This window comes from Papio anubis, chromosome 8 (assembly GCF_008728515.1).
Source record: "Papio anubis isolate 15944 chromosome 8, Panubis1.0, whole genome shotgun sequence".
In the NCBI taxonomy this organism is placed as follows: Eukaryota; Metazoa; Chordata; class Mammalia; order Primates; family Cercopithecidae; genus Papio; species Papio anubis.
The window spans coordinates 80,302,229-80,326,701 of NC_044983.1; the positions used below are offsets into that span (position 1 = coordinate 80,302,229).

The 24,473-nt window shown below is 35.4% G+C and overlaps 1 protein-coding gene and 1 pseudogene across 9 annotated transcripts in view; both read left to right on the plus strand.

Moving 5' to 3' along the window:
- Window positions 1–24,473, plus strand: part of RALYL (RALY RNA binding protein like) — a 720,856-nt gene that overhangs the window by 489,383 nt on the left and 207,000 nt on the right. The window contains exon 1 of one of the 9 annotated variants that reach the window (XM_009213260.4): window positions 23,504–23,875. The exons of the other annotated variants lie outside the window; for them this stretch is intronic. Within the exon in view, the coding sequence (XP_009211524.2) occupies window positions 23,689–23,875 (187 nt within the window). The 5' untranslated portion in view covers window positions 23,504–23,688. Of the gene's footprint in view, window positions 1–23,503; window positions 23,876–24,473 lie in introns of those variants that run through there. 9 annotated transcript variants of the gene reach the window in all.
- Window positions 25–4,257, plus strand: LOC101022702 (annotated as a pseudogene).

A 24,473-nucleotide genomic window follows, 5' to 3' on the forward strand; every position in this document is an offset into this window, starting at 1 on the left:
CACCATGTTGGCCACACTGATTTCAAACTCCTGACCTAAAATGATCCACCCGCCTTGGCCTCCCAAAGTACTAGGATTACAGGCGTGAGCCACTGCACCCAGCCAAGTGTAGTATTTTTCAATACGAACAAGCACATGATAAAGAATTTATGAGGAGGCTGCAAAAGGTCAGAAAAATTGTACAAACCTATTTCAACATGGAGTTTTCTTGAGTCTCTTTATTACTTTCACATTTCCTGCAGAAAGCTAAAAGTTCACTAGCAACAGTGCATAAAAGAAATAATAGTAAGGCAGTGTAATCACTAAGGAGCTGAATCACTGGCATCTCTTAAAATGCTGGATTACCTCAGTGCTGATCAGTGGAAAATCAAAAAGGATGAGAAGGATGACAAACAAACACTTTTGAGCTCTGAATGAAGAGGATACTGCCTTGCTGAAAAATCATGGTCAGAGCACTTATTCTAGGGAGATTAAGCAGGTTGAGAATGACATTCAATAACTCCTTAAGAAAATTATCTCAGTAGTATTAAAGAGTCTGACACTAGCCTGGCCACCACCAGCACTCTGGGATTTGGCTGCAAATAAGCAAATGCTCCAGGGTGAACAATGTTTACAGGTTGCAAGGTGTAGAAAGACAGTAAATGCTGATTCTGAGAACTCAAAATACATTGTCAGTGTGTAGCAGATTGCTAAGTTTGTGGTGGACCTCAGTGATCTACTGACATTGAAGCAGGGATGAAATTTGATGTGAATTAAATTCATATTCCCATGCTTTCTAAGATTGACCCAACAATTACCATGATGCCAGTGGAGTAAAAACCTGATGTCATATACAGCGATGTTGGTGGCTGTAGGGAACAGATTGAGAAATTGTAAGTAGTTGAAACCCCACTACTTCATCCAGAGAGATTTGTTAACCTTGGCACGGAGCTTCCCAAGAGTGTGCTCTTTGGTCCACTAGGTACAGGCAAGACACTCTGTGCTCAGGTGGTTGCTAAATGGGACTTATGCTTGCTTCATCGAGTTATTGGATATGAACTTTTATAGAACTATAACTGCAAAGGGGCTGGAATGGTTCATAAGCTCTTCCCAATGGCCAGAACAAGAAACACCTGCCTTATCTTCTTTGATGAAACTGATGCTGTTGGAAGAGCTCAGTTTGATGATGGTGCTAGAGGTGACAATGAAGTACAGAGAAAAAATGTGGGAACTAATTCATCAGTTGGATGGCTTTGATTATCAAGGCAATATTAAGTGCTGATGGCCACTAACAGATCTGATACTTTGGATTCAGCACTGATGAACCCGGGGAAATCGGATAGAAAGATTGAATTTAGTTTACCTGATCTAGAGGGTCAGACTCACATCTTTAAGATTCATACTTGTTCAATGGATGTTGAAAGATACCAGATTTGCATGGTTAGCACAACTACATCCAAACAGCACTGGGGCTGAGATTAGAAGCTTTTGTATAGAAGCTGGGTTTTGTTGTTTTGTTGTTTGTTTTTGTTTTTGAGACTGAGTCTCACTCTGTCTCCCAGGCTGGTGTGCAGTGGCATGATCCCGGCTCACTGCAACCTCCGCCTCCCGGGTTCAAGCGATTTTCCTGCTACAGCCTCCTGAGTAGCTGGGATTATGGGCATGTGCCACCACACCCAGCTAGTTTTGTATATTTAGTAGAGACGGGGTTTCACTGGGTTAGACAGGCTGATCTCAAACTCCTGACCTCAGGTGATCTGCCCACTTCAGCCTCCCAAAGTGCTGGGGTTACAGATGTGAGCCACCATGCCTGGCCGAAGCTGGTATGTTTTTGACCAGAGTATGGTTAAAAATTGCTACTGAGGATTGCTTGGAAGACATAAATAAGATCATTAACTATTACGCCAAATTCAACACTACTCACTGCTAACATGACACAATGGAGCCCTGAAGGCTTTCAAATGAAAACACATCTTTTCATTGGAATCCAAACCTTTTATAGAGTTGTTAATAACCACTTCACAAAAAAGGCTTCAACATTATAAAATAATAATAATAGTATTTGTCATTTACTGAATATGTGATACCTGTGCCAAGTTAATGTGCTGGCCATTTATATTTATTTGATAAATATTTATTGAGTACCCACTATGAATTAGGATAAGGAAGATGATCATTGCCTTCAAGGAGCATATAATCAAATATAAAGAGACATGCCCAAGGCATGAAAAGGAGACTCGATGGAAATTATGAAAGCACAGACTAGCCTGAGGTAAAGCTTTCTGGAAAAGTTTATGATTGAGCTCCGTATTAAAGAAATTAGAAGATTTGCATTTGAAGATGAAGAGAAATGACATCCTAAGCAAAGAAGTTGTGTGGACAAAAGCATTGATGAGAAAACACTATCTGTGTTCAAGGAACTACAAAGAAGTTAGTATTTGAAAGGTCAGAACTGACAAGACCTGAGGCTGGAAAGGTATTCAGAGTTAAAATCATGTAAGAATTGGCATGACATTTTAAGGTACTCAAACTTTTTCCTATAAGTGAGAAAAGTCAATCAGGACTTTGAAATGCCATACATGTAAGGTATACATACCTTACATACATGTCAGGGTACAGTTTATATTTCTGAGGATGTATTAGTTCAGGCTGCCCTGTCAAATTGTCATAGATTGGAAAGTTTAAGCAACAGCAATTTATTTTTTGCACAGTTTAGGAGGTAGAGAAGTCAGTCATCAAGGGGCTGTCAAAGCAGGTTTTACCTGAGGCCTCCTCTTGGCTGATAGGCAGTCGCCATCTTGCTGTGTGCTCACGTGACTTCTTTGTTGGGGCAAAGAGAGAGCAAGCTCTCTGGTGTCTTTCCTTATGAGGGCACTAATCCTTTTATCAGGATTCTACCCTCATGACCTCATCTGTCTCTCATTACCTCCCAAAGGCCCCATTTCCAAATACAGTCATATTGGAGGCTAGAGTTTTGACATGTGAATGCATTGAGACACAAACATTGAGTCCATAACAGGGGAGAATGAAAGAAACAAAAGAGCAGCTGTGAGGTGAAATCAGTGGGTTTGAGTGGTCAATTGATTGACTGATTGTAGCTCAGAGAGAAGATACAATCTACTTTTTTCTCTATCCATTATAACCCATCAACTCTATACCACCAGGTGAGGCTACTGCACTAGTCTTCATCCTGGTTCCCTTCCTACTCTTTACCCAACCCCCACCATCGTCTCCACTACCAGCCCTCATTCTACCATCCTCCTCAGCACTATTCAGCTCCTTTCTAGTACCTGATTCTCTCCCAATTCAGGACATTTGCACATTCTAGTGGAGAAAATAGGTAAGTGTACAAATAAATGCAACTCAATATGCTAAGTACTACTGAATGACAGAAGTTGCTAATGGTACTATAGTCAGTTCTGTTATAAATATGACATATGTGTTCCTGAAAAAGTATCACACCATGTAGAATTATACAATTTAAAAAACACAGGGATAATGGTAAAATGGGCTGGAGTCGAACATTCAAAAATTTTGTGACTGCCATATTTTTAAAAATAAAAACCTAATGAAAATGGTAATGTTTGTGTGTGTGTGAATAGTTAAGAAACACATAAATGATACAATAATGTGGGTATTTTTACCATAAAATCTGGTTTGCTTTTGGAAGTGGATATTAAAAGAGTTGCAGCTTGCAAATTATTAGGAAGTAGGAGGATGGTGAGCTGAAATCAGAGGAAAGGTTGTATTAGGTGCAGATAGTTGTGGCTTATAAAACACCCAGTGAATGGAGAGAGCTGGTTCATGTTTGTGGTATGTGTGGATTAGGGTACATTTTGTGTATCCCCACGTAGCTTGGACACAGCTGGTGCAGTTTTTTGCATTCCCCTCATGTTTCTCATGGAGGAAATCATGCATAAGCAACCTTAATTTTTTTCTTTATATCAATTTCTTTAGAACATATTTACGTTTTCAAAACAAGCATTATAGCAGAACTGACAATAATTGTGCCTTGAACAGTTGGAAAAAGCATCACAAAACTGGCAAAGTAAACTGAGCCTTCTAACAAGAAAAGCTATGTATCAGCAGAAAAGAGGAAAGAGAACCAGGCCAAGGAAGCAACATGCATAGAGGGGATCAAATGTGAAAGAGAACATCATGTTTGGCAAACTGCCAGCATGTTATTTTGCTATATTAATACATCATATTGTTTGTTTGTTTTGAGACTGGGTCCAGCTCTGTCGCCCAGGCTGGAGTGCAATGGTGCAATCTCATCTCACTGCAACCTCTGCCTACTGGGTTCAAGCAATTCTCCTGCCTCAGCCTCCTGAGTGGTTGGGATTACAGGGGCACGCCACCATGCCCATCTAATTTTTGTATTTGTAGTAAAGACCAGGTTTCACCATGTTGGCCACGCTAGTCTCAAACTCCTGACCTCAAATGATCCTCCCATCTCGGCCTCCCAAAGTGCTGTGGTGGTTATAGGCATGAACCACCACACTCAGCCATTACATCATAATGTTTTTAAAAGTTATTTCAAACTTTTATTATTTTCATCATCATGAATGTTATAAATCACTTCCTTTTCCAACATTTGATTCTTTATTTCTCATTTCCTCCAATGATGGGAAAAATAATTTGCCTTCATTTGATGTGTAAAATCTTCATTTTATATATGTGCCTTTATTTTTGTGTAATCCACCTAATATGGTAACATTGTAAAAATTTCAAATACTTTGATCGAACTGAATTAACTTTGCCTTGATGTTAAATATTACAAATAGTCTTTCCATGTTAGAAAATAAATATCTTTCACATACTTTGAAATGACAAAAATGGCAACTTCATGAATTCTAATCCAGGGGTAATCATGTTTTCATATTTTTGTGTTCTGATATATTACAAACTTGATGGCTTAATGTTAATTAGAATTTTTAATTCAGCCAAAGAAATATTGTTCCTTGAGGTTTAATTTAACCTATTCTATTTCAAATTAACAAAATATAAAATGTATTCTTATATTATATGGATTCATTAAATCAATTAATCGCTTATTAAATTCCTACCACATGGATAAAATGATCTTAGGGTCTATAAGTCTATTTCATTTCAATTCACATCTTATAATTTCCAATGTTCCCTCTTGTTGAGTATTGGTATATCTGTACTCAGAACACTCTTGATAGAAGCACATTGAATGGGAAAAAATACCCGAGTGAAAACAACACTATTATTTCACTCAACTGATTAGGTTAATTGATTTCCTGATAGACATAGGCCTTACTCCACATGGATGATCAAATTTATTATAGTTTCTGATCCTTTGAGGACACTGAAATCTAAGTTTTATAGTAACTTACTGCTTTATATAGACAAGTGTCTTGGTTAACTCAGTTACTTGAAACACAGAAAATTAATAATTAAAAAAATGTGTTGCATAATTGGCAAAAATCACTGAACTATTCAAACTACTTGTAGTACATTGAATTTTTTAGGGTTCTATGAAGTACTCTACAGAAGTTTTCTAAAAACTTACTTTCTGCAAAAATTCTGTAATTTTTTTTGTTTGGTGTATTCATTCACTTTTTCACTACATCTTGAAGACAGTTGTGTCATTGAAATTGCTAAGATAGTTAATGTAATGACTGTTACAATGTAAACTCTGTTAGGTAAATCCTTTGATTCTTATTTTTATTTCTCATGATCTCATCTACCTTTTTGCTCAGTTCATTTTTTGGGAACTTTACAGATGGAAATAATATGAGTAAGATAATATATTCATAATCAGTTAATACTACTCTTTTGGGGGATAAATAAAAGAATTTAAATGGACAAATGGACATTCAAAGTATTTCATTTATTTAATTCCTCCCCCAACTGCCATTGATGAACTAAGCTACTTCTCTATCCCTCATAGTTTTTTTTTCTTTAACTTCAGAATGCATATTTGTAATATGAAACAATTCTAGATAAGTCTTGCCTTTCTGTGTTAAATAATATGTAGTATTCATCAGTATAGAATTTATTTGGAAGAGGCCTTGGAATTCCATAATCTAGAATGTTAGGTGACAAAATAACAAGATACAAATAAATGCAAATATGTATCTAATAAGATGATTTCAAAATATACTACAATGTTCTAGTACTTGAAACAGCATGATGCTGGCATTAAAAACACACATAAAGATCAAAGGAACAAAAGAGAGAACCCAGAAATACAACCACACATATTTGGTCAATTAAAGTGTGCCAGGAACACACAATGGGGAAAGGATAATCACTTCAGTAAGTGTTACTGGGAAAACTGGACATCTTAATACAGCAGAAGAAAAAAACTTGATTTTTGTCTTACCCTGTACACAAAAATCAAGTCAAAATTGATAATTGATTAAAGATTTAAACATAAGACCTGAAACTGTAAAAATACTAGAAACACACTTAGGGAAAAAGCGTTTTTACATTAATCTGGGCAATGATTTTTTTTTTTTTTTTTTTTTTTTTTACTATAACCCCAAAAGCACAGGCAACAAGAGTAAAAGTAGAAAAATAGGGTTGCATCAAACTAAGAAGCTTCTTCACAGCAAAGGAAACAATCATGGAGTGAAGAGGCAACCTATGAAATGGGAAAAGATATTTGCAAACAATACATCCAAAAATGGGTTAATATCTAAAATACATAAGAAACTCAATAGCGAACAACAAATAAATCTGATTAAGAAATGGCCAAAGGGATGTCAAAAGACATTTCTCAAGAGAAGACATACAAAGGGCCAACAGGTATATGAAAAAACTTTTCAACATCGCTAATGATCAGGGAAATGCAAATCCAAACCACAATAAGATATTAACTCATACACTATTAGACTGACTCATACACATTAGACTGTTATCAAAAAGACAAAAGATAGCAAGTGTCATCAAGTGTAGAGAAAAAAGCCCTTTTACACTGTTGTTGTGAATATAAATTGGTACAGCCATGATGGAACAGTATTGAGGTTCCTCAAAAAATTAAATCTAGAACTGCTACATCCTCCAGCAATTACACTACTTGTATATTGAAAGGAAATGAAATCAGTATGTGGAAATATCATCACTCCTATGTTCCTTGTAGCATTATTCATAATATCCAAGATATGAAATCAACCTAAGTTTCCATCAGCAAATGAATGGATAAAGAAAATGTGGCACATATAAATTCAGTGGAATATTATTTAGCCTAACCACATGGAAGTATTTAGAGGACATCATGCTAAATTAAATAAGCCAGGCACAGAAAGACAAATATTACATGATTTCATTTACATGAGGAATCTAAAAAAGTCAAACTCATAAAAGCAGATAATAGGATGGTAGTTGGCAGGGGCTGAGGAATGGGAGAAATGGGAAGATGTTGGTCAAAGAGTATAAAGTTGCAGTTTTGCAGGATGAATAAGTCTGGGAGACTTAACCTACAGAATGGTGGTTATAGATAGCGCTGCGAGAGTAGACTTTAAATGATCTTATCATTAAATGGTCTTATCACACAAAAATGGTGATGGACATGTTAAGTGGCTTCATTATGGTAATCATTTCTTAATTTATATGTACATCAAAACATATACAATTATAAATTGTAAATATATACAATTTTTATCTGTTAATTATATTTCAATAAAGATAGAAACATTTAAAAACAAAAAAAGATTTAAAAAGAAATTTATAATGTAAAAGAACTATTGCTTTTAATAAAATTATCTGTTTCTCAAATGCAAATAATATACAAATAGAAATCCGTCTTTGAACACATGCACACGTATGTTCATTGCGGCACTATTCACAATAGCAAAGACTTGGAATCAACCCAAATGTCCATCAGTGACAGACTGGATTAAGAAAATGTGGCACATATACACCATGGAATACTATGCAGCCATAAAGAAGGATGAGTACCTGTCCTTTGTAGGGTCATGGGTGCAGCTGGAAACCATTATCCTCAGCAAACTATCGCAAGAACAGAAAACCAAACACTGCATGTTCTCACTCATAGGTGGGAATTGAACAATGAGATCACTTGGACTCAGGAAGGGGAACATCGCACACCGGGGCCTATTATGCGGAGGGGGTAGGGAGGAGGGATTGCATTGGGTGTTATGCCTGATGTAAATGATGAGTTGATGGGTGCTGACGAGTTGATGGGTGCAGCACACCAACATGGCACAAGTATACATATGTAACAAACCTGCACGTTATGCACATGTACCCTAAAACTTAAAGTATAATAATAATAATAATAGATAATAAAATCATAAATGACACTCAACAATATATAATTTATAATAGTTAATAATTCAGAGCAAAAAAAAAAAGAAATCCATCTTTAAGTCTTATAGCCAAATATTAAATATTTTAAATCAGAAAATTGGAGAGAAGAAAGTGGATGATGAATTCTAAAGCTGGATTATGAGGACCCAGATTTTGGAGATATCAGTGATATCATTCATTAATTTACATTTTAAAATAAATTTATCAGTGAAGTAAAGTTATAGAAATGTAATTGTATAGGTGGAAAATGACATAACTACTTTCAAATGGTGGAATTGCTAATATTTTTTATCTTTGTAAGACTGATTTTTGAGATTAAAAGAAAAAGAAAAGAAATCTAGCATCTCCAAGCATTTTATAGTAATAACATTTTCCAGGCAAGTCAAAGCACTGTTTGGAGAATTTCCACATGGCTGGCATTTATTAAACCTAAAAGTTAAAATTACTTTCTTCAGTTTTATTAGACTACAAACATTTTCTATTGTTTGTCAGGATCACTTTATATGGGATCTAGAAATGATAAATGGGCTGTGATGAACTCTCCTGAAGGAAAGCCAAAGGGACTTTGGTTTCTGTCATATATAAAATATGGCATTCTGGTTTACAAGGAGGTTGTTTTGTCCACAGATCACTCTTGAGATAGAATCTGGGGCATTCTGGCCATCTCTGGCTATTTGAAAGTATAGATTATATTTCAGTTCTCTAAATTTTTTTTTTTTTATCATTAAGTAGTTGAAATGACAGTGAATTGAGAAAGATGCAAAAACAAAGAGTAAGACTTACAAATCATTATCTGATTATATTCCTAAGGAGGTAAGCACAGCCCCACTTAATTCAAGAAAGAGCAAATGAGCACCTTCTAAACCACACACACTGGGTTTTCCTTCCCCCTCCCCTCATATCTTGAATAGAAGTGGTGAGGCCTATAGAAGATGGATTCCTGGAGTGCTAGGAAAGCAATAGGAGAGAGTGAGTCTCCTGGAGGAAAGGCAGGAAAGGGATATTCCAGGTAGATAGAAAGCACATGCAAAAGAAGTGATACTAAAATCATTGGAGCGAAAAAATATAGTCGAACTTTCTCATGTGCATAGATACAAAAATCCTAAACAAGAGCAAAATGTTAGCAAATCAAATGCAGTGATTCATAAAAAGTATAAAACATCATGATCACACTGGGTTTATTCTAGAAATGCAGATATGGTAAAACATTTAAAAATATACCAAAATATTTCACAATAAATGAGAAAAAATATACATCAGTAGATATATTTGACCAAATTCAATATCCAATCATGATTTAAAAAAAAAAAAAAAACCCTTTGGAAAATTAGAATAGAAGGGATGTCTTTCATGTAACAAGTTTCTGAAAATAGAAAAACATGCACATGAGTAAAATCATGCTTAGCAATGAATTATTGAAACTTTATGCCTTGAAATGAAGAGTGAGAAAAATATGCGCATTCTCATCACTTATATTTAGTATTACACTGGATGTCATAGCCACTGAAGACAGAAATAAAAGCCATCCCTATTTATAGATAACTTGATTGAATATACAGAAAAATCAAAAACAATATGGACTGCTCAGTTAGTTAAGCAATTCCAGAAGGTCAATACACAAAGTCATTTTTCGTTCCATGTACCAGCAATAGCAATCAAACATAGAATATGAAATTTTAAAGGGGTATCACTTAGAATAACTTTTACAAATCTAATGTTTCAGCATAAATCTAATGGAATGTGTGTAAGACCACTATCGTGAAACCTGCAAAACCTGTTCATGGATTTGAAGACCTAAAATATAATTTCTCACAAATTAATCTATAGATTTAATGAAATATCCATTTCAACATATATCTGGTATGAATCTTGCTGCTGCAGGAACTGAAAAGCTGAAAATGCAAAGTGTGTAGCCTTATTTTGCATGTGTATGTTGTAACAGGTGCGGCATGGTTCAGGATCTGGATATTTTCCAAATACTTGAGTCTCTTTGGTTGTAGCAATGACAGTGACGGCAGATTATCTGGATGGGTCAATGTAATCACAAGAATCCTTCTACTAAAGAGGAAGGAGAATCAAAGTAAGAAAAGGGAGACATGGTAATGGATCCACGAAGTGGAGTGATGCACTAAGTTGAAGGAAGACGCCATGAGCCAAGGATGGTAGGTAGCCTCTAGAAGTTAGAAAAGGCAAGCAAAGAAATTATCTCCTGAAATCTTCATAAATAACATAGCCCAACCCATACTTTATTTTAAATGTCTAACTTCCAAGACCATCAGAGTAAATTTGTGTTGTTTTAAATTATCAAATTTGTGGTAATTTGTTAAAGCAATAACAGAAAACTAATACACTCATTCGATTCACAAATATTTGTAGAGCAACTAATATATCTCAGACACTGGCTGGCTTCTGGGGATAAATGTATTAGCCCATTCTCACACTGCTAAAAAGAAGTCCCTGAGACTGGGCAATTTATAAAGCAAAGAGGTTTAATTGACTTACAGTTTCACATAGCTGGGGAGGCCTCACAAAACTTATAATCATGGCAGAAGGGGAAGCAAACACATCCTTCTTCACATGATGGCAGGAAGGAGAAGTGTCAAGCAAAAGGGGAAAAGCCCATTTTAGAACCAACAGATCTCATGAGAACTCACTCACTATCACAAGAACATCATGGAGATAACTGCCCCCATGATTCAATTACCTTCCACTGGGTCTCTCCCACAACATGTGGACATTATGGGAAAAACAATTGAAGGTGAGATTTGGCTGGGGACACAACCAAACCGTATTAATATAATACATGAAAACTTGAAGAGGAAATAATATTTTCAGACTCATTTTATGAGGCCAGCATTACTCTGATACCAACGCCTGTCAAGGGCACTACAAGAAAAAAAATTACAGGCTGATATTTCTGATGAACATAGTTGTAAAAATTATCAACAAAATAGAAGCAAATAAAATTCAACAGCATTTTAAAAGAATCAGTGATCATGATCAAGTAGAATTTATCCCTGGGATGTAAGAATCATTCAAATATGTAAATCAATAAATGTGATTCATCATATTAACATAATGAAGGAGAAAAACCATATGATCATCTCAGAGTTGAAGAAAAATACATTTTACAAAATTTAACATTCTTTCATGGTTACAAGAAAGCTCTCAACAAATTAGGTATAAAACTAATGTACCTCAACACAATAAAGGCCATATATGAGGAACCCACAGCTAACATTTAACCAGTGGTGGAAAGTTGAGAGTTCTTCTATGATTAGGAACAAGATCCCCACTCTCTCCACTTCTATGCAACATAGCACTGGAAGTCCTAGCCAAAGCAACTGGGTAAGACAAAGAAATAAAAGGCATCCAAATTGTAAAGGAGGAGTTGAATTTTCTCTGTTTGCAGATGACATGATCTTATATAGAGAAATCCTAAAGACTCCACCAAAAATCTGATTCGTATCAGTCCATTAGAACTGATAAACAAATTCAATAAAGTTGCAGGATACAAAATCAACTTGCCAAGATCAGTAGTGTTTCTATTCACTAACTATTGGAAAAAAAGATTAAGAAAACAATCTCGTTTACAATAGCATCATAAAAAATATATCCATGAGTAAATTTAAGCAAGGAGGTGAAACACCTGTATACTGAGAACTATAAAAAGGGATGAAAGAAATTGTAGAAGACACAAATAAATAGAAAAATGCCTGTGTTTGTCGATTAAAAGAATTAGTATTTTTTAAATGACTACTAAAAGCAATCTGTTGATTCAATAAAATACTCACCATAATTCCAATGACATTCTCCACAGAAATACAAAAAGCAATCCTAAAATATGTATGGAATCACAAAAGACCTTCAATAGCCAAGGTAATCTTGAACAAAAAGAACACAGCTGGAAACATCATACCACCGAACTTTAAAATATATTACAAAGCTAAAATAATCAAAGGGGCATGGTACTGACATTTGCCAATAAATTATTGTTTTATGATATGCTCTAACCAGAAACACTGGAATAGGCTGTTTTTGTGTATGTTGTATTTGATATGTATTTTGAACAGCTACATGGGTATATCCAGTAATAATAGCTAATACTATACTTGTCATTCTTCTAAGCACTTTTTATGTATTGACCCATTTACTTCTTATAGCAGTCTTGTAAATATATAATAGGTGAGGAAACATTTATAGATGAAGAAACTGTGGTACAAAAATATGAAGTAACTCGACCAAGATCACACAGCTGACAAATGGCAAAACTAGGATTTAAATAAAGCAAGACAGTGTTGTTCAAGAACCAAAGGTGTTAAACCATCACAATTGTAATGCCTATAGAATTTAAACAGAGTTCTACACAGGTATTTGGTCTACAAATATAAATTTAGTAAGGAAACTAAAAAAAAAAATGGCACAGAAGCCAATAAATGGATTTTTCAGGAAAAAAGATAATTAATATTGTCAGATATTAACTAATATCAAGAAGAATTAGGATTAACCAGAAATGCCTTGATTTAGTATTTTTATTATAAAAGTTTTCTTTTTTCCATTTTCTGAAGCCATATTTATTAATCACTATTTCTTGATAATGTGTCAGGTCTACACATATGTTTCAGTAGTTTATTTTTATTTTCAGTAATTTTTTAAGCTGTCACTAATCTGTTCATGTCATGGGCACCAACTCATACACATCTCAGCTTACATTTTTATAATATCCTCTAAGACATAAATAATTTATTCTGCTTCTGCTGAAAATTTCCAAAATGTCATGCCCCGTGATCTGCATGGAATTAATTCTTGTCATATATGTATTGACATATTACAGGGCCTTCTATCACTACTGACTGCCACTTTTCAAAACTAGAACCATTATTTCAAGTGTCAGGGTACTGATTACATTCATTCTCTTTGATATAAACAGACATTTTAACTGGTGGTTTTATTGAAATATTATTTTTGAAAACTTTATGAATCACGTATTATAAGCAAAATTTTACGATTAAGATGATGGTTATTTTATCTTTATCCCCTTGTATCTTGGACAAGTATACACTTAGTATTGGTTGCAAGAAGCAATGAGGTATAGAATTCTATTTACTAATTGTTGTTTTCTTAATCTGAGTAATGAGAAATTGTTTGCACTATGATTACAAATTGGTAGCAAACTTAGCAAAAAGAAAAAGCATGTATCAACATTATTTGTTGAACACCAATTATGTATCATCATCCTGTTCTTAGATCAACATAGTCCACTGAACTTTCTGCCCCTCTCAGTAATTCTGTCACTAATGCTTAATTATTGTTACCCATGGCTCCATTCTTTAAACACTCCTAATACAGCACTCATTCACTCAGCCTCAGAGAAGAGTGGACTACTCATTGTCAAGGGCCATTTTTTCAATACACTGTCATAGCACCACAAATCTGCTAGGAACAGGATGATGAATCAAATGAATGAATATATTCTGTAAGTTTGTGACCACCTGATTAGTGTCTGTATTCCCAAATAAAATAAAAGCTATACCAACAATCATGTCTGTTTTTACTTAGCATTACATCAACCAGATGACACAATTTAAGTGCACAAGTATACTATTAAAAAACTGAAGTTAAATTCATTTAATTTAAATGAGGGATCATATGTTAAATCCTAAATGTTATAATAGAAAAAGGTTAATCTTATCCAGATGGGAACATAACTGTTTATGCTACTGAAAACACATGTGATCATCAACCCAAGAAAAAGGCAACCACAAAACAGAAATTTTTTTCCTCATTCCATCAAGATTAGGTAGTCACAAGCTGAAATCTTGGTTCCTTCTTTGTTATACTATTTTCCTACAAACGTTTCTTTAAATGGTCTTAGAAGTTGGGAGCCAAAGGTTTTTAAAATTGAATAATCACCTTTTCACATGCTGTATTTGTGTTCAGATTTTGTGAATCCTCTAATGACTCATTTAAGTATTTATTGCGCTCTCCAGGTGAGCTTTCTATAGCTTTTCAAGGCATGATTTAAAAATAATATAAGATTTTGTGTTTGCCAAACTAAAGAAGTTTTGAAAATAAAATGTGAGACTCTTTTTTTCCTACCATAATTTCTGTTTCTGTATCTAAGGCCGTTTAAGTAAACATCTAAAAATGGTTTTTATAATGGTAAGAGAATCATGAATTTCATTTACATATTTACTGTTCACATACTGCTGTGCTGGTAATGGCAAATGCAGAGTTTATTCAAATAGTTCTATTTGAAACACATATAAGAGGTCAAAGAATATCCAGGTGGTTCTAAGCCCTTTAGCAGACACAAATACACACAAAATGAGGATTGGAGATGGATTTCTGAAATGCCCTTGGGCTATGTAATGCTAAATTATACCTGAAAATTCATTCTATTCAACTCAGCAGGCTGAAGTAGCTCATCAATGTGGTGTAATTATAACTAAATAGGAACAGGAAAGGAATTAGGAGAACAGGATTGCTGTGTATAATACTTTTGTAGACAGGCTGAAATGAATTCTATTAATGTATAATATTTTATGCACATTTTAAATTGGAAATAATTAGAAATTTTGGGGTAAAAATGTTGATATTATTCTTAGAAACAAAATTATGCTGAATATGATCCATAAATCAAAATTGATATTTTTTAAAGTCCATAAAGAATTACATATCATAGTATTGGTTTTTGTCTATTTTAGACATTTATATTTTTAAACTATGAACAAATCTTCTTAATGTCTAGACCAACATTTTCAAAGTAGTTTGGTTATGTGTGTGTATGGGCACCTAATTTTCTGATATAATGTTACTTCTTTTTAATTGGAAATTTGTTCTGGGTCATTCTAACCTACTTGATTATTTTCCCTGAAGAACATTTTCCAAATCCATAATGGACCTTAGATTAGTGCAAATATATCATTTCAGTGGACTTCATGCACTGATTAGGCTTTACTTGAATATGTTTAGAATCACAATATAGGCACCTCTAGAATTTTTTTTTAAGTTTTAAGTTCAGGAGTGAAAGTGCAGTTTTGTTATACAGGTAAACTTGTGTCATGGGGGTTTGCTGTACAGATCATTTCATCACTCAGGTATTAAGCCTAGTACCTACTAATTATTTTTTCCGATCTTCTCTCTTCTCCCACCCTCCACCCTCCAAAGGCCCTAGTGTCTGTTTTTCACCTCTATGTGTCCATATATTCTCATCATTTAGCTCCCACTTACAAGGGAGAACACACTGTACTCTTTATCTGGAGTACGAGGATAGGTAAGTATCAGAATGCATTCTCTATTGAAATCTCACATATCAAATATATTCTCCCATTGTCTGACACTTTAAAAGCATGTATATTTGCCAAAATGACAATAACCCCAATAATTCCAACTAAAGTAAAATCCTAGACAGTGTTCTCTATTCTCAACTGTTTTCTGAATTTGGTTTCTTTGACAATTAGTTTTTCAACACATGAGATAGTGGTATCATGAACTGGGTACAGCTTTAGAAGCTCACAAACTTAGACTGCAGCTCTGCTTCTTTCTTGCAAACTCTTTGAACTTGGCCCTTGAACCTCAGTTCCCTTATCCATAGGATGAGGACTCCTACCTCACATCACTGCTTTACAATTAAAGTAGCATAAACAAAATCCCTCACACAAAGTAAGCACTTAATAATTGTTCATTTTTATGATTCCATTTAGCTTCTGTAATTGATTAGTGAACTATTTTAATTAAAATATCTCATGTATTTAATTCATTGCTTACATTGTAAAGCTAACATTAGTGAACTCTAGGGGTGATGATGCAAAATTATAATATAGAGTCCCAACGATAATAACATATATTCTTTGAAGAAGAAAATGCAAGGTATCATACAGTGGAGTGCTGAGTCCCAGTTCATCTTTTTTAGCAGCATGTATTTATTACCTGCCTCACACCAAGAATTTGTGCCCTACTACCACATATATAAAATAGAGTAGAAATACAATGAATTTTATATAGATAAAACACAACAGAGGAAAGAAACCCCACAGAATAGAAAGATGAAACCAGATACTCTAGTTCAGAGTCCAGAAAGAAGAAAGTCAGGGCAAGTTTCAGAAAGACAGATGTTGACTAAGATAGAATCAGCCAGGAAAAGAGAAAGGCAGAACTCTGAGAAGTCAGCAGTGTGTACAACAGGATACTTCCTAATTTATATCTCTGCCCTCCTCTGCCTCACGTGCCACTTGCTGGTCCCCACCATTGTCCTGGGTCTTCTGTGCTTAAGAATTTTCTCCAGTTACAATCTGGCCACTGAAGAATGACACATCCTAAAAACACCTCAGAACACTGTTTTGCTAGGAAGCTTTACCACTCACAACCCTGTGGCTTTTAAGATAGGTAGGTAGGTAGGTAGTAGGTAGGTAGGTAGGTAGTAGGTAGGTAGGTAGGTAGGTAGGTAGGTGGTAGGTAGGTAGGTAGGTAGGTAGGTAGATAGATAGATAGATAGATAGATAGATAGATAGATAGATAGGATAAATAGATAACAGACAGATGAATAGGTAGTAGATAGATAAGTGTATATATCCTATTCTGTAAATTCTTTCATAGTAAGATTCTATGCATAATTTTCATGATCACAGAAACTAATATGAATTCAAGGATGTTTTAATTTCTTATCATGATTCTCTATAAACTCAGTACTATCCCTTCATCTCAGGACACAGTGGAGATGCTCTGAGACAAAAGTTGTGAGCTACTGAGGAAGTATTTTTCATAAGTAAAAGATCTCTAGGGAGCATGGTACAGCAATTCTCCCACATCATGCTTGTCTAGTCCCCTCCAGCTGTTAAAATACCATAGACTGAGTGGCTTATAAACAACAGAAATTTATTTCTCAGAGTTATGAAGGCTGAGAAGTCTAAGATCAAAGTGCTGGCAGATTCAGTGTCTTGTGAGGACCTTCTTTCTGGTCAATAGAAGGCAACTTCTCTTTGTGTCCTCAGGTGGAAGAGGCAAGGGATCTCTCTGGGGTCGTTTTAATAAAGGCACTAATCACATTTGTGAGGGTTCTGCTCCCATGACCTAATCAGCTCCCAAAGGCCCCACCTTTAAATACATTACAGGAGGCATTAGGTTTCAATGTACTAATTGGAGAGGAACAAAAACATTTAGACCATAGCAATGCACACCTCCAATAAACTATATTATCGCTTCCATATGTCTGTGAGGTAGTTTGTTGCATATGATAGTACCTTTTATGTGGCTATCACCTGAAAAGAGATCTTGTGCTTTTTAGAGTTCAGGATTATTTTATATTATACCTTTAAGGTATAAAATAACCAATATTTGTTAAAAATATGTTGAAGGGAAGTAAATTATTTCCATAGGCATGAATAATTTCCTTCATATTTTTAAGTATAATCGCTAGGAAATTAAAGACATTTTTCAACTCTTTTGTAACCATGAAATACTTGAACCCATCCAAAGAATAGAAGATAAAGGATAAAGGGTAAAGGACAAAGGATAAAGAAGATAGAATTTCATTATCCTTAAAATACTGCAAATTTATCCAAGTATAAATGAGAAAATCAGGCAACCAAGAAGATAAAACTAAGTCTGGATAATCAAATTTAGGCTACAAAAAGATAAAACTCAGATAAAATTAAATGGAAAGCATACAAAGAAAGGGAAGCAACAAAAACAAGAATGCTAAAAAACAATTACCACTAAGGAGATGCAGTAAAAATAAAATCAATTGTAATTTGAGTTATAAAGGATAAACATTTTTGGCTGTGTTTAATACTTGCAAGTATTAAATATTTCAGAATCATAAAAATTTAAAGACTTCTTTGACATTAATGCATAGGAAACTGGACAAAGTCCAAAAAAATGAATAAAGACTTAATAAAACCCAATTATAGTTTAAAAAAACAATGAAAGTCTCTTCCGGATACATAAAAAAACTGAACAAAACTAAGGAGTACAGAATTGATTTGTTTGCTTATTTCACTTTTAGCAACAGTCAAGAATAAAGAAGCATCTTTCTCGAAATCGTTATTTTTCCCTAATTTGAATCAATATCACAAGTGAAAACTTGAACCAAACTTAAGGAAGTTTTTTATTTCCTTCAATTCAAGAAAGAACGATCATAAATAAAGTAAAATGAGGCGTTGAATGAAATGACAAGACGTTTTTAATATGATAGCCATTCAATATTTTAGTAACTACTTTTAGATTATCTACTTACAGGACAGCACTTGACTTGGAGTGGATGGATGTGGGTCCAGATCTCCAGGCAGTTGTCAAGACAGCAAATAATTTAATACAGATGAGTGTTCAAGATACAGATGTATATTTGTTTAATTGCTGAAAAAATGGATTGGTGATCATGCTGGGGTTGAAAATTATTTGGTTGTTATCCTTGAAAGAACCTGAGGAGAGTATTCATATAAAGAATTTATAGGAATTGTATGAATAAGGACGTGTTTCAAAAGAAGGAAGCCTTGATCTCTAAGAGGAGAAAAGCCAGTGTTACCACAGGGGCAGCTGATATGATAAGGAGGATAGGGTAAGAGAAGGGTCCCACCCATGCATCATGGTGCTGGGTGATATGAATGACCTAGGAGAAAGGTTAACTGTGAGTAACTTTGCATCTAAACCTGATAAACATTTTCTGTTCAAACCTGAGAAAGGAGAATTGAGATATCACTTCCTATCGCTCTTGGAAGTCCTGATTGAAGCCCCCGCTGGGAGTACATGGTCCAAGTTGCATGAGTTCATATACCTCGTCTTCCTTCAGTTATCTGTTCAGCAAACTTGTAGGAGCTGTCTGGTCTGTATCGGACATCTATTAATGAAGAATTTGGGCAACAGAACTTTGCTGCATCTTTTCAGCTTTAATATTTAATTATTCTAGCAATTCTCTGAAATGGAGGCATCATAAAATTCAAGCTAAAGATTTCTGTACACTCTATATACAGTGTATTGACAAAATTCTTAGAAGGTTTATGAAATTCAACACATATTTTAACTTGAAAACCAGATAAAGATGTCAATACTCCAGATGAGCTAATAATTCGATACATTTGATATTCTGGAAATACCCAGTTAGGGTTTTATTTGGAGGAAAGGATGAGGGCTGGAGGATCAGGAAGAGAGGGAGTGAGGTGACTCCAGTAAGACAGGGTACTCATGTCTGCTGCAGAGCTGAGAAGGCCTGTTCTGTTATCCCAAGTCAGCTCTGGCTCCAAACTTGAATGTCCCTGCCAGGAAGCCAGAAGCCCTGCAGTCAACTGGATTCACCCCTTCTAGAAGGTAGTTTAGCACAACTAGTTGTGGAAACATGTCCCTTGTGGGGTCTCATCTCCTGTTTCCTGAACAACTACTCAAAGTATCCCTTCACCTCACATGGCATGTTATGTTGAACTGTCTCGGGAGAAATATTAGCCAGATTTTAATCAGGACACTATGTGTTGCCCTTTGTGACACTTTATTCAGACATAACTTCTTAGCTTCACTTTACCGAAGCATCAAATAAGAATGATGATAATAGTAGTAAAAATGAAACCAATAATAACAATACATTGGTAGGGCTGTTCTCAGTGTTCAATGAAATAATGCATATAACACTTAGAAAAGACCTCAGCACCTAATGAGCATTCTCTAAATTTTAGCTCTTTTTAAATCACACAGCATTCACTTCCTGTGTTGAGTTCTGGCAAATATGATTTCCTTGGTTTCAGTACATTACTGGTGACACCATAGAGCCCCTTTTAGGTAAGTTTCCCCTAGAAGCTACCCAGTGCATTGCCACGTAATTCAGCCCTAAATCATATTGGCCTAGTTCCCGGTAAAATGCTCTCAACACAACTATGTAAGTCATGCTGTGTCCCTGACCATTACCTCTACATGTCCTCATTTGGCTAAAGTTTACCCATTTTCAAAATTGGGATAGAGATACCCAAGTAACAGAAGATTATGTGACATGATGTATATTTAGCACAGGGCTAGATGCATAGTCTCTCTCTCTCTGTTTCTCTCTCTCTGTCACACACACACACACACTCTTTCCTTTTCTCTCTTCCTCTTTCCCTCTCCCTCCTATCTCACTCCCCGCTCTCTCTTTCTTCCTTTTCTTCCTCTCTCTCCTGTCTGTCTTCTATTTGTTATTCTACTACTGTTAAAAGGACAGTTTATATTATACATTTATATTAAAAGTATATATGTTATAGGCTTTTATTTCTACTGGTTCCTTCCATCAAGAAATGAAAGGTATAGATACAATTATTTGATTTTTAATGAGAATTCATTTATCCCAATGTATCAACACTAATTAGATTTGCATTTTAAGTGTGGAGTATAAAGATCAATTTAAGTAAAAGAAAAGCAGATTATAGGGAGTAAAGGAGGAGATAGTTTGTTAATTAAGGCATCTTTTGGCCTCTGTTGTTATAGGCATAAAACTGATTTTGCAAACAAAACAACTCTAGCCCATTTGGGATTCTTGAAGAGGGTAGGAAGAAGAGTGGGGTGCCTGGACATGCCCCTCTCTTCAACTTTTCTCTCTGTCCCTTATGTCTATATTTTGTCTTCCTACTTTTTGGAATGAAGGTTTCCCAGGTTCCACTTTCACCAAGGACTCTGCACCCTCTAAGCCACTGCCCCTGCCTTTCTCTCACCTGCCTACCCTACTGCGGCATGGTGCTCATGAAGTTGGCTTGTATTCACCGGGTATATTTGAGATCCCCAAACTTGCTGGCCTCAAGCCCTCCAGGATTCAAGCCATTAGGCCCAGATGTGAGATTCAGGAGTAGATGCTCTAAATGCACTGAGGTGAGACAGAAAAGTAACATAAGAAAAGATTGATGAGCTGGAAATCCCCTATATGGAGCCTAAGAAAGTCAGCCCTGATATAAAGGTCTGAAGGAGAAAGCTGGGCCAAACATTGACGAGTACAAGTCAGGCTAGTTGTTTTAGTGTGTATCTGTTTATATATACATGTGGATTTTAATGTGTATAGGTGTGATGATCGATGAGGCTGAAGGGTGAGGGCTTCTTGTACATATGAATGAAGTTAATTAAATTGTCATATGGTCTTTCCAAAAACTATTCAGATTGATATTAATTATAGATAATGGAGAATTAAAAAATGTGAAAAGTGAAAAACTACAAATTTGACTGTATATAGTCAAAGAATAATGCTAATATCAATGACATCTGAGTCATTAGTCCATTACTGCCTAATAATCACCATGTTTATTCATATCATAAATATATACCACCTATGTCAGAAAAACTGTTTTAATTTTATTGAATTGCAACAGTTTTCATGCCTTGTTGGTCTTACGGCATTGGTGCCCAAGAAATCAGCAAATAGCTTTTGTAAAGGAGTCATTGCTTATTAAATATGACTTTGTTTCTGTGACTTTAAAATACATCAGTAGATCTTCATACTTGTGAATATATACATTTCATCAAAATCTATATATTGAGAATTCATATAATGAGAAAATGCATTCAAATTAACATTGGGACTAAAAGATGTGAAATAACAAGTATTTTAATTATATAGAAAAGTTACTGTAGTCAATAAACATGAATTGACTCTTGTCTAAATTTATTGGAAAAGAATTTGTGATTGTATGGACTTTATAACTGAAACTTGTTTATTAAAATTCATTCATAGCCAGGCATGGTGGCTCACACCTGTAATCCTGGCACTTTGGGAGGCCGAGGTGGGTGGATCACCTGAGGTCAGGAGTTCGAGACCAGCCTGGCCAACATGGCAAAACCCTGTCTCTACTGAAAATACAAAAATTAGCTGGGCGTGGTGGCAGGCACCTGTAATCCCAGCTACTCGGGAGGCTGAGGCAGGAGAATCGCTTGAACCTGGAAGGGGGTTTGCAGTGAGCCTAGATCGCACAACTGTACTCCAGCCTGGGTAATAGAGCAAGGCTCCGTACCACCACCCTACCCAACACACACATACACACACACACACACACACACACACACAAACAACTCATTTATTCCACAAATGTTTATTAAGAGCCTACTTTGTGCCAGGCATTGATCTAACCTCTGGACATACATCTCTGAAGGAAATGAAGTTTTATCCTCAGAAATGTATGTTCTAATAGGAAGAGAAAGACAGCAGTGGAATGTATAGTAATACAGACACTGACTATGCCCTAAAGCAGGATATAACCATAGTGGTCTTTGACAAACAGTCTTACCAAAGAGTTTAGTCAGTCAAAAGTCAAGGATCCTGAACAGAATATTGCTGAAAACTTATCAAATATTATTCTTGGTATCTGTGGTTACAAAATGTAATTATTTAAGTTAAAAAAAAAAAAATCCTTTACACTGAAAAAACGCTTCCATTAAGGAGAGTTATGGAGACGATATTTCCAGCTACTAGTAGGTAGCCTGGATTTGTTCACACTTAAAAAAAAATTAACTTTGAACAGTTGAATATCTCCACTTCTGCTTCTTGGCAAGAAGGTGAAACTTAATACATAACAAGGAAGTCTTATGACATAGAAATTCTTCACTCGCATGTGGGTCCTTCTGTGTTTTAAATAACAACTGAATTTCAGACACCCCAATCAGCACCCAAAGGTGTTTTTGAAACCATGTTCTCATTTGGGGTGTTTGGGAGAGGCAGTGTTCCTGGGCTTCTGCTGCATGCCAGGCATTGCTCTCAGAAAAGGACAGTACAAGCCATAATGAAGGCAGAGCTTCCACCTTGTCCACTTGAGTGACAGTGTGAAACATATTCAGATAAGAATATGCCCCAAATACTGTCAAAGTAGAGAACTGAGGACTAAACTGAGGCCCCAGGGGTTGGGGGTGGGGGAAGCTTCTGGAGAGGCTTCTTGCAAGAAGGAGCAGAGTGCCTGCTACATAGTAGGCACTCACTGAGCCTGAGAACCTATTATGTGCACCTTCTATGTAAAGTTCTGGGGATATAAATGTGAAAATGTGCAATTTCTGTTTTGCGTGAGAAGCACAGACTGTTTGGGGAAATAGACAAAAACTAAAATGGATAATTGCTTTAATAGTTGAACATACAAAGTGTATCAGAGGTTCTCAGAAGAAAAAAAAATTAGCAGTTTCAGAATCATATATAAATTTCAGTATTCTATAGTGGTTAAAAGATATATAAACCCAACTTTTAATTTATATAAATACTAAACAAGGGTTTTTATATTTAGATTTTCAGTTTTGCGATTCTTGCTAAATATATGAATCTATTCTTAATCCAACATTGCTTCACGGATGGCAGTTTAGTAGTACAGATTTCATTAGAGAACTTAACTGCTATAGGTTGGGGGGAGGTGAAGGAAATACAATTTTCCCTAGAAGATTTACATTAGATAGAGTAGTTACAGGCTGTAGCATCTCCCCTGTAATTTTATGAGAATGGTATTACCCTGGCTTTCACTGTGTGATTGCTGGTTACCTTCTGTCAGTGAGCAACAGTCTTACTGCAAAGCAGGAGCACAACCCGTCTCTTTGTCTCCGTGGTCAAATCAATTACTTCTTAGAAAGTCGATTTTTTTCAAAATGACCATGTACAGGAGCAAACGCAGACATCAGAGATGTAAGTAAAATTTGACCCAACTTTTTCATATCACTGGAGTAGGGAAAGCATACTTGATTTCTTAAAAGACTAATCATGACTTCTTCAGATACATCCTGGTAGTAGAAAAGATACTGTAGCTTTTCTCACCCTAACCTTTATCTTTATTCCTGTAACATGCATGAAAGATGTTGAGGGGAGAGGGGATAATTCACTTGTTACTATGGAAACCCTTGGAAAGGTTTACAAAATCAACAGAGAAACAGATCAAATGCAATTTCAGTCTAGCTCAGCATCCCACATTCAGGCATGATCACTGGACAGTTCTCTTTTTTGCTTTTCTAGGAGTGATAGATTTTCTTTCCTGGAAGTCTATTGAAAGGTTTGGGAAGCTAGCCTAAAACTTCTGTTTATTCATCCAATTTCAATTACAACTCTTAGGAGGAAGAAAACAGTTCAGAATGGAGGGGAGAGAGTTAATTGTGAAAGACAAGCTGAATATTTAACAGGATATTCATTGCCAAACTTCTTGGTCCAGAGCATGCTAGTGACATAATTCACTACAGGCACCATTTCAAAGGGTTAAAAGGAGTCATCTGCAGTCTCCCCTAAAGGAACT